Genomic DNA, 18,961 nt, shown 5'->3' with positions numbered 1-18,961 from the left:
CCGCAGCCCGGCCGCCGCCGCAGGGCCGGCGGGCAGCGAGCGGCAGCCGGCGGCATGAGGCGCGACCCGGCGCCCGGCTTCTCCATGCTGCTCTTCGGCGTCTCCCTCGCCTGCTACTCGCCCAGCCTCAAGTCGGTGCAGGACCAGGCGTACACGGCGGCGGTGGTGCTGGAGGGCAAGGTGCAGTCCGTGGGCCCCCCCGCCGGCGGCAATGACAGCCGCGGCGCCGGGCCCGCCGGGGGTGTCCTGGTCAAGGTGCTCGACCTGTGGCCCCTCAACAGCGGGGGGCTGCAGCGGGAGCAGCTCATCAGCGTGGGCTCCAAGGCGCCCTGCTTCAAAGTGAAGCGCAACCACCGCTACATCTTCTTCCTGGAGCCCACCGAGGAGCCGCTCGTCTTCCGCACCGCCTTCGCTCCGCTCGACACCAGCGGCAAGAACCTCAAGCGGGACGTGGCGCGGATCCTCTGCGCCGACTGCGGTACGGGCCGCGCCGCGGCGGCGGGGGGCGGCGGGGGGCGATATGCGATGCGATGCGATGCGATGCGATGCGATGCGATGCGATGCGATGCGATGCGATGCGATGCGATGCGATGCGATGCGATGCGATGCGATGCGATGCGATGCGATGCGATGCGATGCGATGCGATGCGATACCGCACGATGCGTTCCGCGCGGCCCGGCCGCCGCAGCCGCGCTCCCCCCATCCCCCGGCCCCGGGGCTCCTCGCCGGCGGTGCCGCGGGGAGCCCGCGGTCCCAGCGCGGTCCCAGCGCCCCGGTGCCTCTCCCCTCGGGGGCCTCGGCCGTGGCAGCCCTGCCGGGAGAGCTGCCGGCCTGTGGGGGCTCCGGTGACTCCGGCCGCGACCCCCGCCCCGGGCGCGTTCCCCCCGCGGAGGGGCCGGGCCCGGGATGCGGGGCTGGGACAGGGCAGCGCTCCAGGTGTGCCCTAAGAGCCGGGAAGTTTTGCGTCTTCCAAAATAACGGCCTCGCGGGGGGAAGTTGGCTTTTCTTTTGTTCATTCCGCGCATTTTGGTGTCTCCGATCACGGCTCTCGTGCAGTGGATTGTGCTGCTCTTCCAGCACCTCTGCAAACGCGGTTATGAAATGACTTCAACGGGAAGTGCCCGCCGGAGCGTCCCTGCTTTTGTTCCTGGATTTTCCTTGCTGTCCTCTGGCAGGTGAACACCTGCGGAGGGCTGGGCGGTGGGGACCGGGCGAGGACAATGCCTGCATTTTCCCAGGGTTTGGATCTGAGCTGACAAAAATGCACGGCTGGCCCTTCATCCAGCCTGAATGCTGGATACTGTGTCACAAAATCTGGAGAAGGATGGTGTTAACCCGGAGAGCTCTGAGCACTGTGCCCTCAGCAAGGGTTTGGATTCCCCGTGTTTATGAGGACATACAGGGTGTAGCTCCAGGGAACCCAGGCTCCCCACTCAATGTCAGTACACTGCATCCTCATCAGGTTAATTGGCCTTCTGCCTCATTAAAAACAAGGTACTTTGTCAAGTTATACTTAGCTCTGTAACGACCATATGTGTCCTGCTCTGTGGTGGTTGTTGTTGTGGTATTACCTGCGTGTTTCTGGGGCAAATACTCCGCCATTCGGGACTGCTGACCCCGCATTGTGAAAGCTAGACCTGTCTCTTTTTTTAGTCATCCAAAAGATAAATTTAGAAGCTTGCGTTTCCTGGGAGAAAGGTGGAACCTTGCATATCATAATATGTTGTTGAGGAAAATGGGCTAGGACTGTGTGCAAGAAAACTAATTTGGGAGACACTAATTTCATGTGCATCTGTATATGGGCCATCGTGGACAGAGAGGATTCAGTGAAAGAGCTGTGGTAGAGACAACAGGAAAGTACATGGGGGAATTTCTCAGGACTGTGGTCTCATTGTCAGGGGAAAACACAGCAAAAGGTATGTGGCTTTTATTGTTTATAATTTTTTTTTTTAATCAAAAGGGTTTCTGAACTTGTGCATCTCTGAGCAGCAGGGTTTGACTTGAAGGGGAATGGAGGCTGCTCCGTGGCATCCTGGCTCAGGCCCAAAGTGTTAATGTGTGGGCTGATGTAACAACAAGTTAAGGGTTGTCATTCTGTCGTGACACCTCCTTGGAGCTGATGCTTTTGTTTCTGTGTGGCTCTGACGGGCTCCCTGGCTGAGGGACACTGCAGATTGGTGGGAGCCTCATCTCAGCAGAGCTCGATGGCAGATTCCAAAAGAAAAATAAAATCTGGTGGTTGGGAAATGTCATAGCTGTGGTTTGGTTTGCTGAAGATGAAATGGGAGTCTCAGCTTGCTGAACTGGTGGTTCCCTGAGCACTTCATGCTCTTGGTCCAGCTGGGAGGTTATTTATGAAGGTGACTTTCCTGGCAGGATTTGTAGCACCTGAGCTGCTGGAAAGGTGTGTGAACTGGGAACGCACGGTTTGCCTTCCTGCTCTGTGGTTTGTGCTGGGAGGGGAGATGCAAAAGGATGCAGGGGTATTTCCCATTCTTGCTGCTCATGGGGGTGTTGAGAACTCCAGAGCTGGCAGGGGTGAATGTCCGGGCACGAGGAGAACTCTGAGGGACAGAGGGCTGCAGCTGTGTCAGGGATGTTACAGAGCTGAGAGACAGATGCTGGGGTCACTTCTGAGCAGGAAGGGAGGACCTGGTGGCCCTGATCACTCCAATTCCCCCACTTCCAAAGATGGAGGCCTCACAGGACCATCTTCTCCCTGCTCTGGCTCTGTGCCTGGGTCTGTTTTCCAGTGATTCATCCCCTTCTCACTGGCTAAGATGCTGTGTGTCTCCTGCTCTTGCTGCGTGCCGAGGTCCGGGATGTGATGCAGGACTAGACCTGTGATGGGAGCATCCATGTCTCTCTCCAAGGAGCAGTCTCTGCTGTTTGCACATCTCACTTAGAGGAGAGAAAGTGGGTGCTGAGGCTCTGTATGGGACCCAGACCCTCTCTGTGCAGAGCCAGGAGGACTGAGGTGAGAGGAGGATGGCCAGGGGTGTGGGGGACAGAATAGGAATTCCAGTCTGGTGCCTGCTGTGTGTGGGGTCTGAGCTGGGCTGCTTCTTGTGTGCCCTCTGGGCAGAGATCAGGGAGGGGGATCCTCGCTTTGGCCATCTCACTGCTGGGCAGGCTCTGAAGGCTGGAACATCCCCACCTGCAAACCCCAGAGGGGTGCAGTCCCTGCAGCTCTGCCCAGCCATGGTTTTCATCCCTCTGGCACACAGGGAGCAGCTGGTCCTGGGGCCTGGCATCCTGCAGGTCTCACCACCCACTTGTCCATCTTGAAACCTCTTTTGCACTGGGAGTATTATTGGTTTTTTTCATGCTGTTATATAACGATTCCTGTTATTGCTTCTCCTCCTGTCTCTTTTCTTTGTATCTTCTAGCTCCTTAATTTGGGATGGTCTCATATCTCCTTTGTGCCTACACGCACAGATCAAGGAGGAGGAAATAGGTGCAAGACACGGCGCTGGCTTTCACTGGTGAAGGAGCTGGTGGCATTATCCCCACTGGAACAGCTCCTGATCTGAATCCATAAGGGGCTTGTGGTCCTCATCCTCTGGGTCTTTAGGGGTAGCTTGTGTCAGCATCTCCTTCCCACCCCGCATGAGTCCTCTCTACCGTGTGAAATATTTATGTGCAGATATTTTGCACATAAATGAGAGTGGGGATTTAACCTGTCCAGGCTCTGATCTCTGCTTTCACAGAGGAACAAATGTCCTTCTGCCTCCATATGCAGCGATTTGCAAAGTAGCTTTAGTTAGAGCTTGTATGTCTCCTGAAGCACCTCACCGAAAACGCTGCTGAGCTCCAGGACGAGGTCTGCCACTCGCCTGTAGGATTAGCTAGCTTAGCCTGGGCAGGTAATCTGGTGGTGGCAGATCCCTGGGAGGATTTGCAGGCAGAGGACCTGTTGTTGTAGCTGGTACTTCTTGTGAGATGAGGTATTTATTTTATTTCCAGTCCGAAGGTGTCTCGGTCCCAGTGGCAATCAGGAAGGTGCTGGGGCTGTGGCATTGGCCTCAGTGGCCACCTGATACTGGGAGCTGTTTATCCTGGGGCCAGGTTGGTTAGAGCTGGCCTGTGAGGGGAGGAGAGAGGTCGGATTTTGAAGTGCCCGCTGGAAAATACAGCCCTTAGGATTACAGTGTAGGTGTTGCTGCCTGAAATAGCACTGGCAACTTTGGACCAGCAGCTCATGCAAAAATATCCCTCTTCACTATCCTGCAGATCATTGGAAGCCAGGCAGGCTCAGGGGAGGGCTGTGGGTGGGCTCCAGCCACTGGTGATGGTACTCTCCCTTCATCCCAGGACAGCTGTGGAGCACAGAGCAGTAAAGCTGGATTTTCTCACACACCACCTTGCTAATTAGAGCTGTCTGAAACTGTTTCTCACCACCTTCAGAAAAATCACACTTCTTTGGGTTTGCAGGAGAGCAAAAACTTCCTTCTTGCCTTGAGTTTCTGCAGATGGGGAATGGTCACTGTGCTGCAGACAGATTTGACCTCTCGCAAGGGTGGCACAACTCTGGGTGCTCTCTCAATCCTCTCATACAGGATTTGGTCTGGAGTGGACCTGGGGTGGCTGGCTCCTCGTGGTCAGGTCAGCTCCTTGTCTTCCAGACGAGCCATCCAGGAACTGGGAACTGGAACTGGAGAACTTTGCTCTGCTGAAGATGCAGGTCCAAGTGTCTTCAGTGGTGCCTGACACAGAAACAGAGTTTTTCCCCTCCCAGACATGTGCCATGTGTGGAGCAAAGCCTGGCTAGTTTCAGTCCCCCTTTCAGAAATGTTTGACTAAATAAAGCATCTCCCCAAGGATCTCCATGAGTAAGATGAGACTAAAACAGCTGCTGAGTGATCCCAGCAGTGCTGATTTCTGTGTCTAGGGCTGCTCCATGCCCAGCCCAGGCCCCAGCTGCTGTTGGTGGCTCTTTGTGCTCTGGCAGCTGACAGCCCTTAGATATGGGCCCTGAGGCAGAACGCCCTTTCTAAATCACAGGCAGCACCTTGACTTGGGTTTGGATCTGGATCAGAAACTGGTGCATGCTTGGGAGCACAGAGGCAATAAACTGCATCACCAGGCAAAAAGGGAGCCATGCTCTGCCACAGCTGAGCTCCCCGCTTCACTTGGGCTGCGTGAGGTGCACCATGGGCACCAGGGCCTGGAGCCTTCGCTTGGCACACCCAAAATCTGCTGCAAAGTGCCACAAGGGGTGCGTTTTGGTACCGTGCTGCTGGGCTGAGGGTGCCTCTCCCAGCAGACTGGAGGGGGTGGCCAGTTCCCCTGCGCATGTGACACGGCTCCTGAGCAGAGCGGCTGCTGCTTTGCCAGGTTTGGGGCACTGCATGCTGCTGCTGGAGCCGCCTCATCTCCATCCCCCTCCCGAGTCAATGTGTGACGCTGCTGAGCGCAAACGAGAGCTGTGCTGGCCCTGGCACGGCACCTGGGCTTGCCCAGGCCAGCCGTGCTGGCCCAGGGCAGGTGGCGGTGCAGATTCAGGGAGAAACCCGGAGCGCTCGGCCAGGAGGAGCTCGGGAGGCTGATCCGAGCGGGCAGCAGGTTTGGGAGGCTGCGAGCCCGTGGGCGACTCTGGTCGTCTGAGGAATTGTCACTGCAGAGGAGCCTGAGCGACAAAGTGCTGGGAGGTGAGGAAGTGCCTCCGCCGAGCCGGGAGCTGCCGGGGCTGTCTGGCAGCTCCCGTGGGCGCTCCCGTGCCCGGTGCGCAGCCCGGTCAGCGCTGCCGGGAGCTGGGCTGGGCGCAGCAGAGCTTCGGCACATCCTGCCCCTCTCTGCGGCGCAGAGGAGGCTGCCAGGAGGCGAGTTCACCCCTCCCCAAGCGCTGTCCGCCCTGCCGTGCCCAAAGGGCGCCGCTGGAAGGCGAAGGCAGTGCCCCGCTCCCCGCGAGGTGCTCCCTGCGCTGCTGTGAGCTGCTCTGTCCGGGGCAGATGGCAGGGGACGCCTGCCCTCGGCGGGGGCTCGGAGGATGGGGAGGCTCTGGAGGAAGCTCATCTCCCTGGAAACTTTGGCAGCCAGGCGCCTGCTTGCCTACCGGGTTGGGTGTGCAGCAGTCGAACCCCAGCACCTCTCAGCACTTGACGTCTCCGCCCTGGGGGGAGGTGGAGAGGTCTGCCAGCTGCCCAAAAATTTGGGGATAGAGTACTGAGCCTGCAAGGGTAGGCTAGAGATCAAAAGGAAGATGAATCACCGCGCTGCTCTTTCTGTGCTGAATGACCATGCTCCCAGAGCTTGGCTGCTGCAGCTTGGGGCTGGGCTGTGTGCTGCAAAGGCTGGGCTGAAGGGCCAGTAGAAACTGCTCTTGTTGAATCCCCATGGTCCAGCTCCATTGTGGATAAGACCCTGACCAGTTCTGGAGGATGGAAAATATGAGGTACCCCAGAGATTGGTCCTAGAGGGGAGCACATGATTTTCATCTTGAATGTTGTAGCTCAGGGACAAGGTTCTTCTACCCACAGCAACTCTCCCTGGCCTGGACAGTCCTTGAATTCTCTTTGTTGCAGTTGGTGGCCACAGTGGCTCTCTCTGGTCCCCCCACCTGCCCCACACCCATTGCCTCAGCAGGACAGTGCCTTCCTTCCCTGTATTCCTGTCACTTACTGTTTGCTGGCCTCTGGAGGGCAACTGAGTTCATCCTTGCAGGCTGTAGCCTGTGTTCTCGTTTTGCAGGGGTAACACTTCATCTTTGGTGATCTCCTGGGCAGAGCTGGCTGCTGCTGTCTCTGGGCACAGCACTTCTCTGTGACAGGACACACGTGCCTGATGAGTAGGGATGTGTCACACTTATGACAGAGCACTCAGCTCCCACCCTGCTGCCCCTCTCTCTTTCCCTGTCCTGACGTGAGGGAACTGTCCTTCACCTTCTTGATGAAGGTGAGAACTCTGGGAAAGCCTTCCCAATGGGCTCAGGGGCTGGAAATGAGCCTGTAGGATCTGCGGGTGAGAGCAGAGCCTCAGGGCTGATGGAAAGCTCATCTTGGATGTGATGGTTTTCTAGGGCAGGTCTAGATGGGCAGTGCTGTGCCTGATGGCTTGTGGAAAGGCTGAGGAGGATGGGAATGCTTTGCAGAGCCTGTGGAATGACACACTGTACTGCTTAGTGGGAGAGCCAGCCAGGTGCTGCCAAAGTGGGGTCGGAAGGCAGGTATTTGCAGTCATTATAATCAATCACTGCTCATCCACTTTCTCTAATGGCTTGGTAATGATGAAATGCTGCTCAGGAGCCTCTCGGTGGTCTCAGGGCAGGCAGATGGCTTGGCAGGAGGGTAGGGACTGGAATGAGGTCTGCTTTCTGGGCTGCCTCAAAGCTGGCAGCGATGCGCGAGCCCTGGCTGCTGCCCTGGCCGGAGCCTGTCCCTGCTGGACCCTGCTCCCACTGCTGCTGCTCGGGGTGGGCACCCTGGGCAAACCAAGGGAGATCAGCATCGGGAACAGCCTTCACTGCCAGCCCGAGCCAGTGGGATGTGGCCTTTGCCATCAGGCAGAGGTGTGTGGGTGTGTGATTAGCAAAACGCTCATTAGCGCTGGGAGTGTGACAGGGAGCATGGGCCCTAGGTCAGGATGCCCTGCCTGGGAGTCAGATCCTCCACAGGGGTCCATGGGATGGTAGTAACAGCAAGGGTAGGAGTGAGTGCTCCTCACCCTGGTCTGACCTGCTGCTCTAGGTGTTCCCCTCCCACCCCTCCAGTCTTCCTCAGCTGCCCTTCCATGTGTCTTGGTGCAGAGGAGAAAAGGAGTGTGGACGTGTTTGGCTGAGCCTCCCCATGGCTGCTCTCAGCCTTCAGCCAGGCTGGCACGGGCTGGGAGTCCAGCTGAAGTCAGCAGCATCCCTGGGCACATCCTCTGCCATGTGGGGTCTCAGCCACCTTCTCCCTGTATCTCTGCTGGGAGAAGGATCTGTCTTCCCATCCTGGCTGCATGGGGAGCTGCCTGCTGAGGCTGGTGGGATCTGGGGAACATCAGGGACTCCTCAGGGGTGATGGGACACTCACTGCCTGCCTGGGCTGGAACGAAGCAGAAATTTTGTCCTTGGGGGACCTGGCATGGACAGCTTTGAGAAGACCTGGAGGCCCTTTCTAACAGCACTGGAGAGCCTGAATCCCACAGACACATCCCCAAATATGATGAGCTGAGGCAGCAAGAAGGAGCTGGAGCAGTTTCCCTGCCAGGTCCTTCCTGCAGCTCCTGGCTTGCCTTGGCACTCTCTGTGTGCACGCAGCGTGTGTGCATCACCCATTCCAGCAGCAGCACACGCAGCCCTGCTGATGGGCAAGCATCAAATGAGCTCCATCCCCCAATGATGCCCTGACCTTGAGCGTTCCCAGAAAATGCCTTGGTGTTGGTAAATGGGGCTGCAGCTGGGGTGGAGCTCTGGAGTACACCAGGATTGCTCTTCTCTGCACTTTCTGCCTAGGTTGGTAATTTGAGCTGGTCCTCCTGGTGTGGGGGACACAAGAGGCTGGATGGCTGGTGGTTTGTAGGGTGGCTGTCATTCTTTCTTGGACATTCAGGCACAACAGCAGCTGCAAGTTCTGGCAAATGCTGCAGAACCCACAGGCCAGATGATGCCCAAGTAGGATTACAGGGAAGGAGGGGAAAACCTAGTAGGGGTCAGGGGCTGACCTAGTAGGGTATTCTGGTGGATTTGGGAGGCTCAAAGGCAGCTGAGATTCTGGAAAAGGCCTTGAGAGTTTTGAACATTGGGTAGGATATAGCAGTAGATGTAGAATGGTTTGGATGAGAATTAGGATTTTTTTCTATACCTACAAGAACTGGGGTGCTGATGGGAGGCAGCAGGCAGGGGGTCACCCAAAGGTCCTTCTTGCTCCCAGAGCCTCACTGCAGGGTGCTGTGGGGCTCTGAGGGGAGCCCAAGGCCATTGCTGCATGTACAGCAGGGTTGGGGTGCAGCTGCTGATTCTGCAGCTCCCCAGATACCTCAGTGCCAGAAGGGATGGGCTGCCCTGGGTGAGGCACAGCCTGTGCTGAGGCAGTGCTGGGTGTTAGCCCCAGGAGAGGTGTGCTGTGATCAGTAACTCCTCTGACCTCCATCACCTGGAGCATGAGAAGGAGCTTTGTGGCACATCCAGCCCGTTCAGTGTAGGGATGTTCTGGGTGGGGGCTGCTCTCAGGGCAGGGGTGCTGGCCACACCAGGGGTGTTTGTGTGGCTTCGTGTCTGGAGAGAAGCAAGGCAGGCAAAGGGGCTGTGCTCAGAGACTTGGTTCAGGTCCCATCTGTGCCACTGACCACAGGAAAGCTTCTTAGCATCCCCACGCTGTGATTCCCTGCCTGGCAAGCAGGAAGGATGCTGCTTTGTATGCTCTTCTAGGGAGCAGGCAGAAACTGGTGGTGCGTTGGGTTCCCAGCAGTGTGTCAGCACCAGAAACCACCAGAAATGGAAACAAACCCCTCCCCTCCCTCCAGCAGCGGTCCCTGATGCACCTCAGCACCATCCAGTGCCCGGGGTGTGGGGCTGTCCCTCTGCCAGCTGCTGCCCTGTGGGCTGGCAGACCTGGCTGTGAGGGAAGCAGACCCTGCAGGGGTTCTCTAGGCAGCTGGGGGCATCTGAGTGGGTGTTTGGGGTTGGAGCCCACCAACCTTATTCCTGAGAAGGGTCTGCAAGAGACCTGCAAGCTATCAGCCAGCAGAGTGTTGTCTCTCCTTGGGGGGCCACCTGGTTCAAATGTTTCCCAGCCAAGTTCAGCTCCCAGCAGAGGTGTTAGAGCCACAAGGACAGAAACTCACGGTGCCCAGCCCTGCCTCTGATCTGCAGCAGCACACTCCATCTGTGTGGGGGAGCTGTGGCGTGTGAGGAGAGGATTTCTGTCAGTCCATTCCTGGTGACATGCAGGCTTCTGGCATCCAGGCTGTTTTCCTGGTGCTCGGCACTAGCTGGGAGTACTGACGGCAAGCACGGATCCCCGAGGGCACTCGATGCTGCGTGATGGTGTGGAGAGAGGATTTCCCAAGCTGCTGGAGGGCTGAGCAGCTCTGTGGTGCTCGCTGTGATGAAGGATGCTCGGGTGAGGCAGCTGCTCTGTGAACTTCTGGAGCTGCTGCACGGAGCTGAGAGATCAGGGGTGTGTTTTGTGGCTTGAAATGACCCTTAGGGCTGCCAGCAGGACCCATTCCCCAGTCCTCTGGGCTGCCACGTGTCACTTGGCAGGTGATCCAAACCCATCCAGGCAGGGTTTTCTTCAGCAGGCTCTTCCCAGGGAGAGCACAGACAAGTGCACTGTGTGCCCGTGCTGAGGCAGCGAATGCAGGGCCCTCCTGCCTCGGGCTGCAGACAGCTCCAGGCCTCTCCTTCCTTCCCCAGCACCGCAGGCGGGGTCACCTTCTGCTCTGTGTCGTCAGGGCAGGGGCAGGGAGCCCCGAGCTGTCACACCAGGACAGCACAGGTGCGAGGAAGCGGAGGGAATCCTGCCTGCAGTGTGACACACCTGTGGAGAAAACAGCTGAGTGTGCCAAGAGCACACCTGACGTCACTGCAAGCAGACAGGTAACAGGGAATAAAATCACTGTGGGAAGGAGGCTCCGGATGCTTCTTTGAGCAAGGAGAGGAAATGCCTTCCTGTGGTGAAGTGTGACACTGGCTGATAGGTGATGAGACCAGCAAATGTCATATTTAGGTGTTAAAGCATCCAGGAGAGGAGCTGGTAACTCCCAAACCATAAATAGATGAAGGAGGCTCTGGCTTTAGAAGGGCAGATGGGCACACTGGAAGGGGCACTTTTGAAACATTCCTGCTGGGAGGATGGCTGTGGTTTTCCCTCGCTGGCTGATGCTGACACTTGCCTGTTATCCATGTTGGATGTTGGCTGCAAGTTTGCTGCTGCCAGCAGGAGCTTCCAGGGCTGGAGGTGGCTCCTCAAGCCATGGTGCCAGACAGCTCTGAGCTGGGGAGAGGGGCCTGGTGCTCTCCTGTGCTCTGGAGGCTGGGGAGACGTGTGCTGTGTGTGCTCTGGTGTAGGGTGGCACCTCTGGGAGAGGTCACTCAGTCCCTGCCCCTGCATAGATGTCTGCAGGCCTTGTGAGCCTTCCTTGTGGGAAGAGGGACGCTGAGGCCTCGTGGGTAGAGCTGCTCTCCAGCTGGGGTGTTTCCTTATGTTGCACAAGGTTTACTGAAAGCCTCGTGTGAACCTGCTGGGAGGGGGTGCAGGGATGAGCTCCTTTTCCCATCATCTCTTCTGTAACTCGGTGTCCTTTCCAGTCATTCGGCCTTCAGGGAATTTCCCACCCCTCAGGCCGTGTCCCAGAGCCAGGAGAGCAGGACCAGCCCCTTCCTCCCCTGGGCAGGCACTCCAGCCCTTGGTGCTCCCCTTGTGGGGTGTGAAATCAAACCTGACCTGGGGCACAGCAAGCTGAGCCCTGCCAGGCTCTGCCTCTGGCCCAAGGGGGCTGCAGAGCCCACGGTGTCTCGTTCCAGGGTAAAGTGGGTCAGTCCAGGGGTCTTTCCAGAGATCCCAGCAGTGTGGACAGAGCTCTCCTTTGGGCTGGGGGTGTGAGGAGCAGGCTCAGCCATGTCCCACTCTGCCAGCCCTGTTCCTGCTGGCACCAGGAGCAAAACCTGGTGCCACGGCACAGCTCCAGGCATGGCACACCTGCAGTGGTCAGGGGAGTGGGCAGTGCCCGTGGGAGGACCACGCACTGGGCATCTCCTGCTAAAAACTAGCTGTACCCGTGTGTGGTGCTCCCAGGAGAGATAGCAGATCAGTGTGGAGCCTGTGGAGCACACATCCGTGTGCCTGGGGCAGAAACCTGGCCAGCAGCGGGGCCTGGAGGCTTGGAGATGTTTGCTGTAGCAAACACACACCTGCCAGCAAGTGAGGCTGGGAGCAGGATTTTATCTGGAGCAGTTTTATGCTGGGCTGAACTCATCTTCTGTGGGAGAGTGGGGGAACAGCAGAAGTGGGGGGGTCATCCTTTGGCTGCTGCACCTGAGGGGAACCCTCCTCCTTGAATTCTTATTTTCATGGATTATATTCTTCAAAATAATGGTTTTTTTTCTCCTCTCTGTAACGGATGACACGGGAAACCCTTCTGCAAGGAAGTAAATTCTGCCTGTCACGGTGGCTTTCATTTGGCAGTGTTGAATTTCCTTCCATGCTGCTGTTGTCTTTCTCTTTTCCCCTTTCTCTCCCGCCCACACACACTCTTTTCCATCGTACATCCTCAGCTTTCAGAATGATAATTGCAGCTGAGTGAAGAAAACCCTAACGTGTTTTGAAGGATGGCTTCAGTGCCTTTTTCTGCAGTGTTCTCTGAGTCTGCACCCTGTTTGAAAATGTGAAGGTGTTTCAATGACCTTTTTTTTCCATTTAGACCTATTTTTTGAGGATATTTCCTGCAGGTTCCTGGAAAGCTCCTTCTTTCCTTTCCCAAAAGCAGTTGGGTGAGCTGGGGGGGCTCAGTCAGGAGAAAAGGAGGCTCAGGGAGGACCTTCTTGCTCTCTGCAAATCCTTGACAGGAGGGGTGGAGCTGGGGGGAGTGGGGGTTGGTCTCTTCTCTCAGGTAGCAAACAGCCTCAAGGTGTGCCTTGGGTGGTTTAATATGGAATATTGGGGAAAATTTCTTCACTGAAAGGATGGTCAAGGCTTGAAACAGGCTGCTCAGGACAGTGGTGGAGTGATCATCCTTGGAGATGTTGAAAAAATGTGTAGATGTGGCACCTGGGGAGGTGGTTTTGTGGTGAACACAGTGGTGCTGGGTTAAAGGTTAAACTTTCTGATCTTGCAGCTCTTTTCCAACCATAGCAATTCTGTGATTCCACTCATGGTGGGACTGCAAGCACAGTGATGCTTCTCCCATGCACCATGTTCTGGGACAAGCAGGACAGAGGAGGCCAAGAGCCCTGCTTGGGACTCTGGCCCAGCCTAAAGCTGCTGCTCAGACCTCTGTGAGCAGCTGCTGGGCCAAGCAGGATTGTGCAGAGGGGCTGTGCCCTGCTGACCACCACTGCCAGCCTGTGAGCTGTTGCCCCAGGTGCTCCTTTGGCCCAAGCCCTGGGCCACAGGCTGTGTGTGCCCCACGCTGTGCTGTGGCCAGAGCAGCCCTTCCCAGCCCAACACTCTGGATGTGCTTTGGAGAGCTGCCAGACCAGCAAGCCCACGCTGGCCATGGCCATCCCACACTCACAGCTGAGTCTGGCTTGGCAAAAGGTGCAGGATGCTTCAGAGAGCAGTGGAGAGGGAGAAGTGGGAGGGGAGAGGCCATGGCGGGCAGGTGGCTGTGGTGTCTCAGTGCATGAGGGCTGCCCTCCCCTGCCACTGACCCTTCTGTGCCTGGGCTGCTGCAGCAGGAGCTCCCTGGGGCCCTTGGCAGAGGTAGCACTGTGGCTGCTGCTTTGGCTTTGCATCCCTCTCAGTGGAGATCAGAGTCCTTGGAGAAGCCTTCAGAGTCTCATCAGTGTCACTTGCTGGTAGCTGAGACAGCTCTGTGCTTCAGGGTGAGACGTGCTCAAAGGCAAAAATACCCTGGGGCAACCCGGGGAACAGAAGCCGTCATCAGCTGGAGCTGAACAGTGTCGGGTGACCTTTTTTCTCCCTTGAGCAGTCTTGCTCGAGGGAAGTGGAGGACCCTTGATGCTGAGCTGCTGCACTGAGGCACCCAGCAGCGTGTTCTGTGTGTCAGAAGCTGCCTGCAGCGTGCGCGGGTGTTCATGGCAGGGAAATGAGGCAGCTTTGCCACAACCTGTTCCCAAACCCTCTCTAGTTCCACCTGGCTGCTTACCCAGCCGGCAGAGGCAAGGGAACCGAGCCTCCTGCCCATGGATGTGGGGATATTTCCCTCCCCTCCCCCTGCAATCAGATGCTTGCAGAGCAGAGCTTGCACTCCACCAGACGTGGGTGTCTATAAAAAGCCTCCCTGGGGTTGCGATTGGGTGGGTTGGCTGTGCCACGTGGTTTCTCGTAAGGCCTGTGTTGCTGAGCAAGTGGCATTCCACTTATTTTTGGCATTAATAGTCTTTAGTTAATACATAAATTCAGCTTAAATTCTGGATGGAGAATAAATCCCAAGTGGAGGCTCTGCTAATAAGACGACAGACGCTTCGGGGAGCCTGGGACACCTGTCAGCGGAGCGGCCGCGGCTGTGAGACCCAGAGCAGCAACACGAGCGCCTGAAAAGTTACCACCAGTTTCTGACTGAATTACACAAGGATTAGGCAGGTGCCTGAGGTGAGCTCTAGCCTTAACTGCTGGAGCTGAACTCATTACAGCAAACGCCCCAGTGAGATCCCCCATCCCGCCTGGCACGTGGAGGGAAGGAGTCAAAGCCTCAGTTTAGGTCTGAGCACTGCAGAACACCCTCATCTCTGCACTCTCCTGACAAGCAGACCTAGCCTGAGGTCCTCTGCTCTGCTTCACTCTTGCTGACCCCCTGTCAGTCCTGCCAGGCTTCCCCACATCCTGGTGCATCCCAAGGGACCTTCACCCCAGGTCTGGGTGTGTTGAGGGCTGTGTCCCAATGGCTGTGCCCTTCCAGACTCACACATCCCTGTGAAGACCTAGAAGGGAAAACCATGGCCAAGCCATGCAGAGTGTGGGACCTCAGAGCTCTGACCTTGGGCTTTGCTCCATGGCTTGCTGCTGTCCCTGAAGGAGGGTCTGGAGATGCCAGCAGGCTGTTCCAGGGTTTTGTGCATTGTGCTCCCCAGGGCTGTGCAAATGTGGCAGAATGGAGGGTCTCAAGCCTGAATTCACCATGCCCATGATGGTTTTCAGGGTCAAGGCTGGAGCTGACTTGTGTCCCTGCCGCAGCAGGCCCTGCTCAGCAGCACCAGTACCTGGTGCCTTGTTCACCCTCGTGCTGCCCACCACACCTACACAGGGGGCTGCTGATGGCTCTGCAGCCCAGCAGGGGAACAAACCCCTCCTCAAGTCCTTCCCATGACCATGCTGGAGCTGTTTTGTGCCTGTGTCAGACTGACAGGCCAAGAGGGATGTGCTCACTCCCATCTCCAGCAGCCTCCTGAGGTCTTCCCCACTTTTATCTGCTGTAAGATGAAATTCAGAATACTTTTTGAGAAATGCCCTTGTGAAGAAGAAGCTTTCCAGGAACCTTTCCAAGGGGTGCTGCACTGATGGTCTGCCAGCCTGTCCCACTCCAGCCCTTCCCTGTCCCTTCCCTCAGAGTTGGGGTGCAGGGTGTGTGCCACTCTTAGGGGCAGGTGTCCAGGTGACTGGGCCACAAACCCCATGGCTAAGGGGTGGCTTGCCAGCACCTGACAGGGTCCTCATTGTATTTTCATGAATTTCAACTCTTACCAGAGCTGAAAAGGGAAGTTATCCAGGTTTTAGAAGAACACCAGTTGGTCCCAGTCTCTCCTTCCTCACCTTGTGCATGAGGTCAGTCCCTACATGTGCAACATTTTAACCCCTTGCAAGGAAGCAAAGAGTTTAAAGAAATTTTCAAGCCTCAGATCTGGGGAGCTTCAGGTTTCAGTTGCAGTCAGGACTGATATTCCAGCACTGGCCTCATAAAATGGGAGAGTCAGAGGGAATTCCTTTCCCCATGTTCTTCCCTGTGCATTTCCGTCTCACCCTGCTTCTTTCATCTGCAGTTTCCATCTGAAGGAGTGACAAGGGAAATCTCAGTTTTGTTTTTGGGAAGAAGGGTTTGGAGCCACATTGTTTTCCCATATTTTTGGTTCAGGGGAGGTGGGGCTCATTTCAAAGCCTGTGTGTTGCAGCTGGGAAAGCCCTGGCTGGTGGGACTGGTGGTTATCCCGGATTCACAACATGAGGGGGTGAAGTCCCAGCTGCAGCCTCTGGGCAAGGTGTAACAACCAGGAGGCTCTGTGCAGAGCTGTGGGTGGATGCAGCTATTCCTCTCCTCTCTTCCCCCACATCTGTGTTCCCATCTGGGACCTGCCTTGGGGACGCATCACGCTGCAGTAGGAGCTGCAGCATGAGATGATGCGGGGGCGGCCCTGGGATGCTCCTCTCTTGGAGCAGGGGCCTCAGGGAAGTAAGTGTGTGTGTGTGTGTGTGTGTGTGTGTGTCCCTGTGCTTGTGCCAGAGGCTTCCTTTGGAGCCAGAAATGATCAGTGCTGGAGGCTGGGGGGGTGGGAGGGAGGAATCCCAGCATCTTCCTACCCAGTAGCCAGCAAATAGACTCTTAGGATTGGCCGTTGCTAGGCACAGGGCTGGCCAATGGCTGCAGAGTGGTCCAGGCACGGCCGGGACATCCTGGCTGGGGCTGGCGCCCGTGTCCCGAGAGGACAAACCCTGGCAAGGGGCAGCAATGCACAGGAGGGAGCATCTGGCATGCAGAGTGAGTCCAGGCTGAGCAGAGCTGCGGGGTTTTGTGCCTTGGTTTCTTCCCCCCAGCCACTCCCCTCTCTGCTGACCTCTGGCCCCTTTGAATCCGAGTCCCTCCATCACCACCCCGTGTGTCCCGAGCCCTTGGGAAGGTGAGAGTCCTCCCCACCCCTCTGTTCTGCCCCAGAGAGAGCTGACAGTGAGGTGGTTCTCACCTGGAAAAGCCCAACAACAACTCTCTCAATAAACCAGCACTGAATAAGGCAGAATAAAGAGAGTATCTAGTGAGTAAATAAAACATCCTTCCAGATGCTGTGCACCCACTTTTGTGCAGCATCAGACAGACTCTGGGCAGATTTCTCCCATATCTCAGAGCAGATCCAAGCCGGGGAGGGAAGCTCTCCCTTTTGGTCATTTATGATATAATTTCCTTCCAAGAAAACTACTGTCAAGGGTGTTCTCACAAGGACTCCTTGCTGCACTATTAAAAACAGGCAGGGCACACAGGTGGTTCATCTGCTGTGCCTGAGTGGGAGCTGCCATGGGCTGCAATATCCTGCTGAGCTTTTCCCATGGGCAAGGCACGTGTGTGGCACAGCTTGGAATGTGCTCAGTGCGTCCAGCACAGCCCAGCACAGCCCGGCCATGGGTGTGCTCAGCTCGTAGGTGCACCATAACTCCTCAAGGCACAGTGGTCTCCTGCTCAGCATCAATGCACTCCAGGGGCTGAAGCACTCCTGAAATGTAGAATACAAGCAAAGGATGGGAAAATAGCTGACAGCTTTGGGAGAGAGCAGCCTCTGTGACCAGTCCCAGCTTGTGATGGGTTTGGATTAGCTGTGGAATCAGGGCAGGGGATGTGGGGAGCAGCACAGGCAGGGCCAGCCAGTCCTGCTCTGCCTTTGCTCTGTCACTGTCCCTGCTCCGTGGGGCTGCACTAATCCCCGCCAGGAAAAGCAGGGAGGGAGCTGCGCTTTGAAGGAGACAAGGAACGGTTTAGAGGGAATTAGAGGGGATTTGTGTTGGTGGGAGAAAACACAGTAAGCGTGGCTGGCCTGGCCTGGGTCAGGGCACTGGGCTGTGCAGGGGGCTCGCCCTGAGGAGCTGCTGTGATGGCAAGGGGGTTGCTCACCAGAGTTCTCCTTAAAGCCACTGTTCCCAGAAGTGTACAACTGCACATGAACCTTATCTTGTAGAAGTTTAATGGTGACTGGAAGAAGCTTGAGAGGATGAACAAGCAAAGCTCATTCCATCTGGAGATGAGTGAAAATGCCCCAGCATTTATTTAGTATCTTTTCTGTGCGCTTGAAATTCACCTCCCAGCTTTAGGTTGTCCATCTCTCAGTTCTGCACTGCTTTGAGCTAGCTACAAGAAGAACCCAAAAATGTCTGTCTGCAGGTCTCACTGAAGATTTCTCCCAGTTAAAGCTTGGTTCCAGTTAGACCATGCCATGGCTGCTGTGGGTAGCAGCATCCATCACTGGCAGCTCACAGTCTGTCGCTCCCCCGTGCAGCATTGTCCCTCCTGGCTGGCGCTGGCTCTGCTGCATGTGATGAGGCAGGACGTGGGATGGACAGGCTGCAATCCACCCTTCTGGGAGCCTCCAGGGGCGCACAGGCATCAACTGCTCCTCTTGGCTGGCCTGGACAGGAGGCAGAGGTGGTGCTGATCCCCAGCACTCGGGTTGCTAATGGCTGTGGAAGCATCCTGCTGGCCCGGCAGGTCTGGCTGCCGCCCCCAGCTGTGTCTCTGCACCAGCAGCTGGCCCGAGCTGCTGGAGCAGCTTCGCTTCACAGCTCCGAGAGCGCCAGGACGTGGCAGTGTCTGCAAAACCACGGGCAGCTGCTCCCGAGGATGCAGGGAGCGGCGGGTGGAGATGCTGACAGCATCTCAGCTGCCCCGGGCTGCTGCAGGCACCACTGGCACCTTGCAGGGCACAGAGCTCCCAGCCTGTCAGGGAGATGGTCTGAGCTCCCCGTGGGGGCTGGCAGGACTTGCTCACTCAGAAATCACAGGCTGGTCCTGGCAGGCAGGGTTTGGGATGCAGCTGGACTGTGGGTTTTTTTTTTGTTTTTGTTTTGTTTTGTTTTGTTTTGTTTTGTATGAGATGGTATTTTTTGTTTGGATTTAGATTTTTATTAGTTTTTATTTATGTTACAGTTTTAGGAACTGTGAGTTATATGGTGTTTTATTCTAATAAACTGAAAATGGAGATGTGTTTTTTAAATAAGGTTTTTAAAGGATAAATTGTTTAATTAAGAAACGATACTTAAATTAGTTTTATTTTTAACTTAATAATTCACTATTTGTGGTTTGTAAGTCATCTGGGCTTTCACCCCAGTTTTGTGTTGCAGGGGCAGAGTCTGGTGGTGCCCCATGTCCCAGCTGCTGGGCAGTGCTGCACTGCAGAGTTTTCCTCCTGCACTGAAAGGGATAGAGAGGGGAAGGGCAGGAACCTGCCTCAGGGGCCAAATCTGCTGTCCTCAGGGGGTCTGCAGTGAGAGCTCTGACGGGGTGCTTGGAGGTGGCCCTGTGCTCTGCTCTGAGCACGGGGAATGCCCCTGCTCTGCTTCCTGCACCTTTGGGAAGAGATGGAAGGACAGGAAGGAAGAGAATAAGGGACAGAACATGTGAGGAAGCAGCAGAGAGGGGGTGCAGGAAAGCTGGTGGAGATGT

General features: G+C 56.3%; 1 protein-coding gene across 5 annotated transcripts in view; it reads left to right on the top strand.

The window, feature by feature from the left end:
* Positions 1–35: 35 nt before the first annotated feature.
* Positions 36–18,961, top strand: part of NRG2 (neuregulin 2) — a 155,832-nt gene continuing 136,906 nt past the window's right edge. For all 5 annotated transcript variants that reach the window (XM_039704401.1, XM_039704402.1, XM_039704400.1 and 2 more), the window contains exon 1: positions 36–478. In XM_039704401.1, coding sequence (XP_039560335.1) covers positions 55–478 — 424 coding nt within the window. In that variant the 5' untranslated portion in view covers positions 36–54. The remainder of the gene's footprint in view (positions 479–18,961) is intronic.

The sequence above is a fragment of the Passer montanus genome, unplaced genomic scaffold (assembly GCF_014805655.1).
Source record: "Passer montanus isolate IOZ18808 unplaced genomic scaffold, ASM1480565v1 scaffold174, whole genome shotgun sequence".
Classification (NCBI taxonomy): Eukaryota; Metazoa; Chordata; class Aves; order Passeriformes; family Passeridae; genus Passer; species Passer montanus.
Note: the sequence above shows the minus strand (reverse complement) of the source record. Positions and strands in the feature narration are given on the sequence as shown.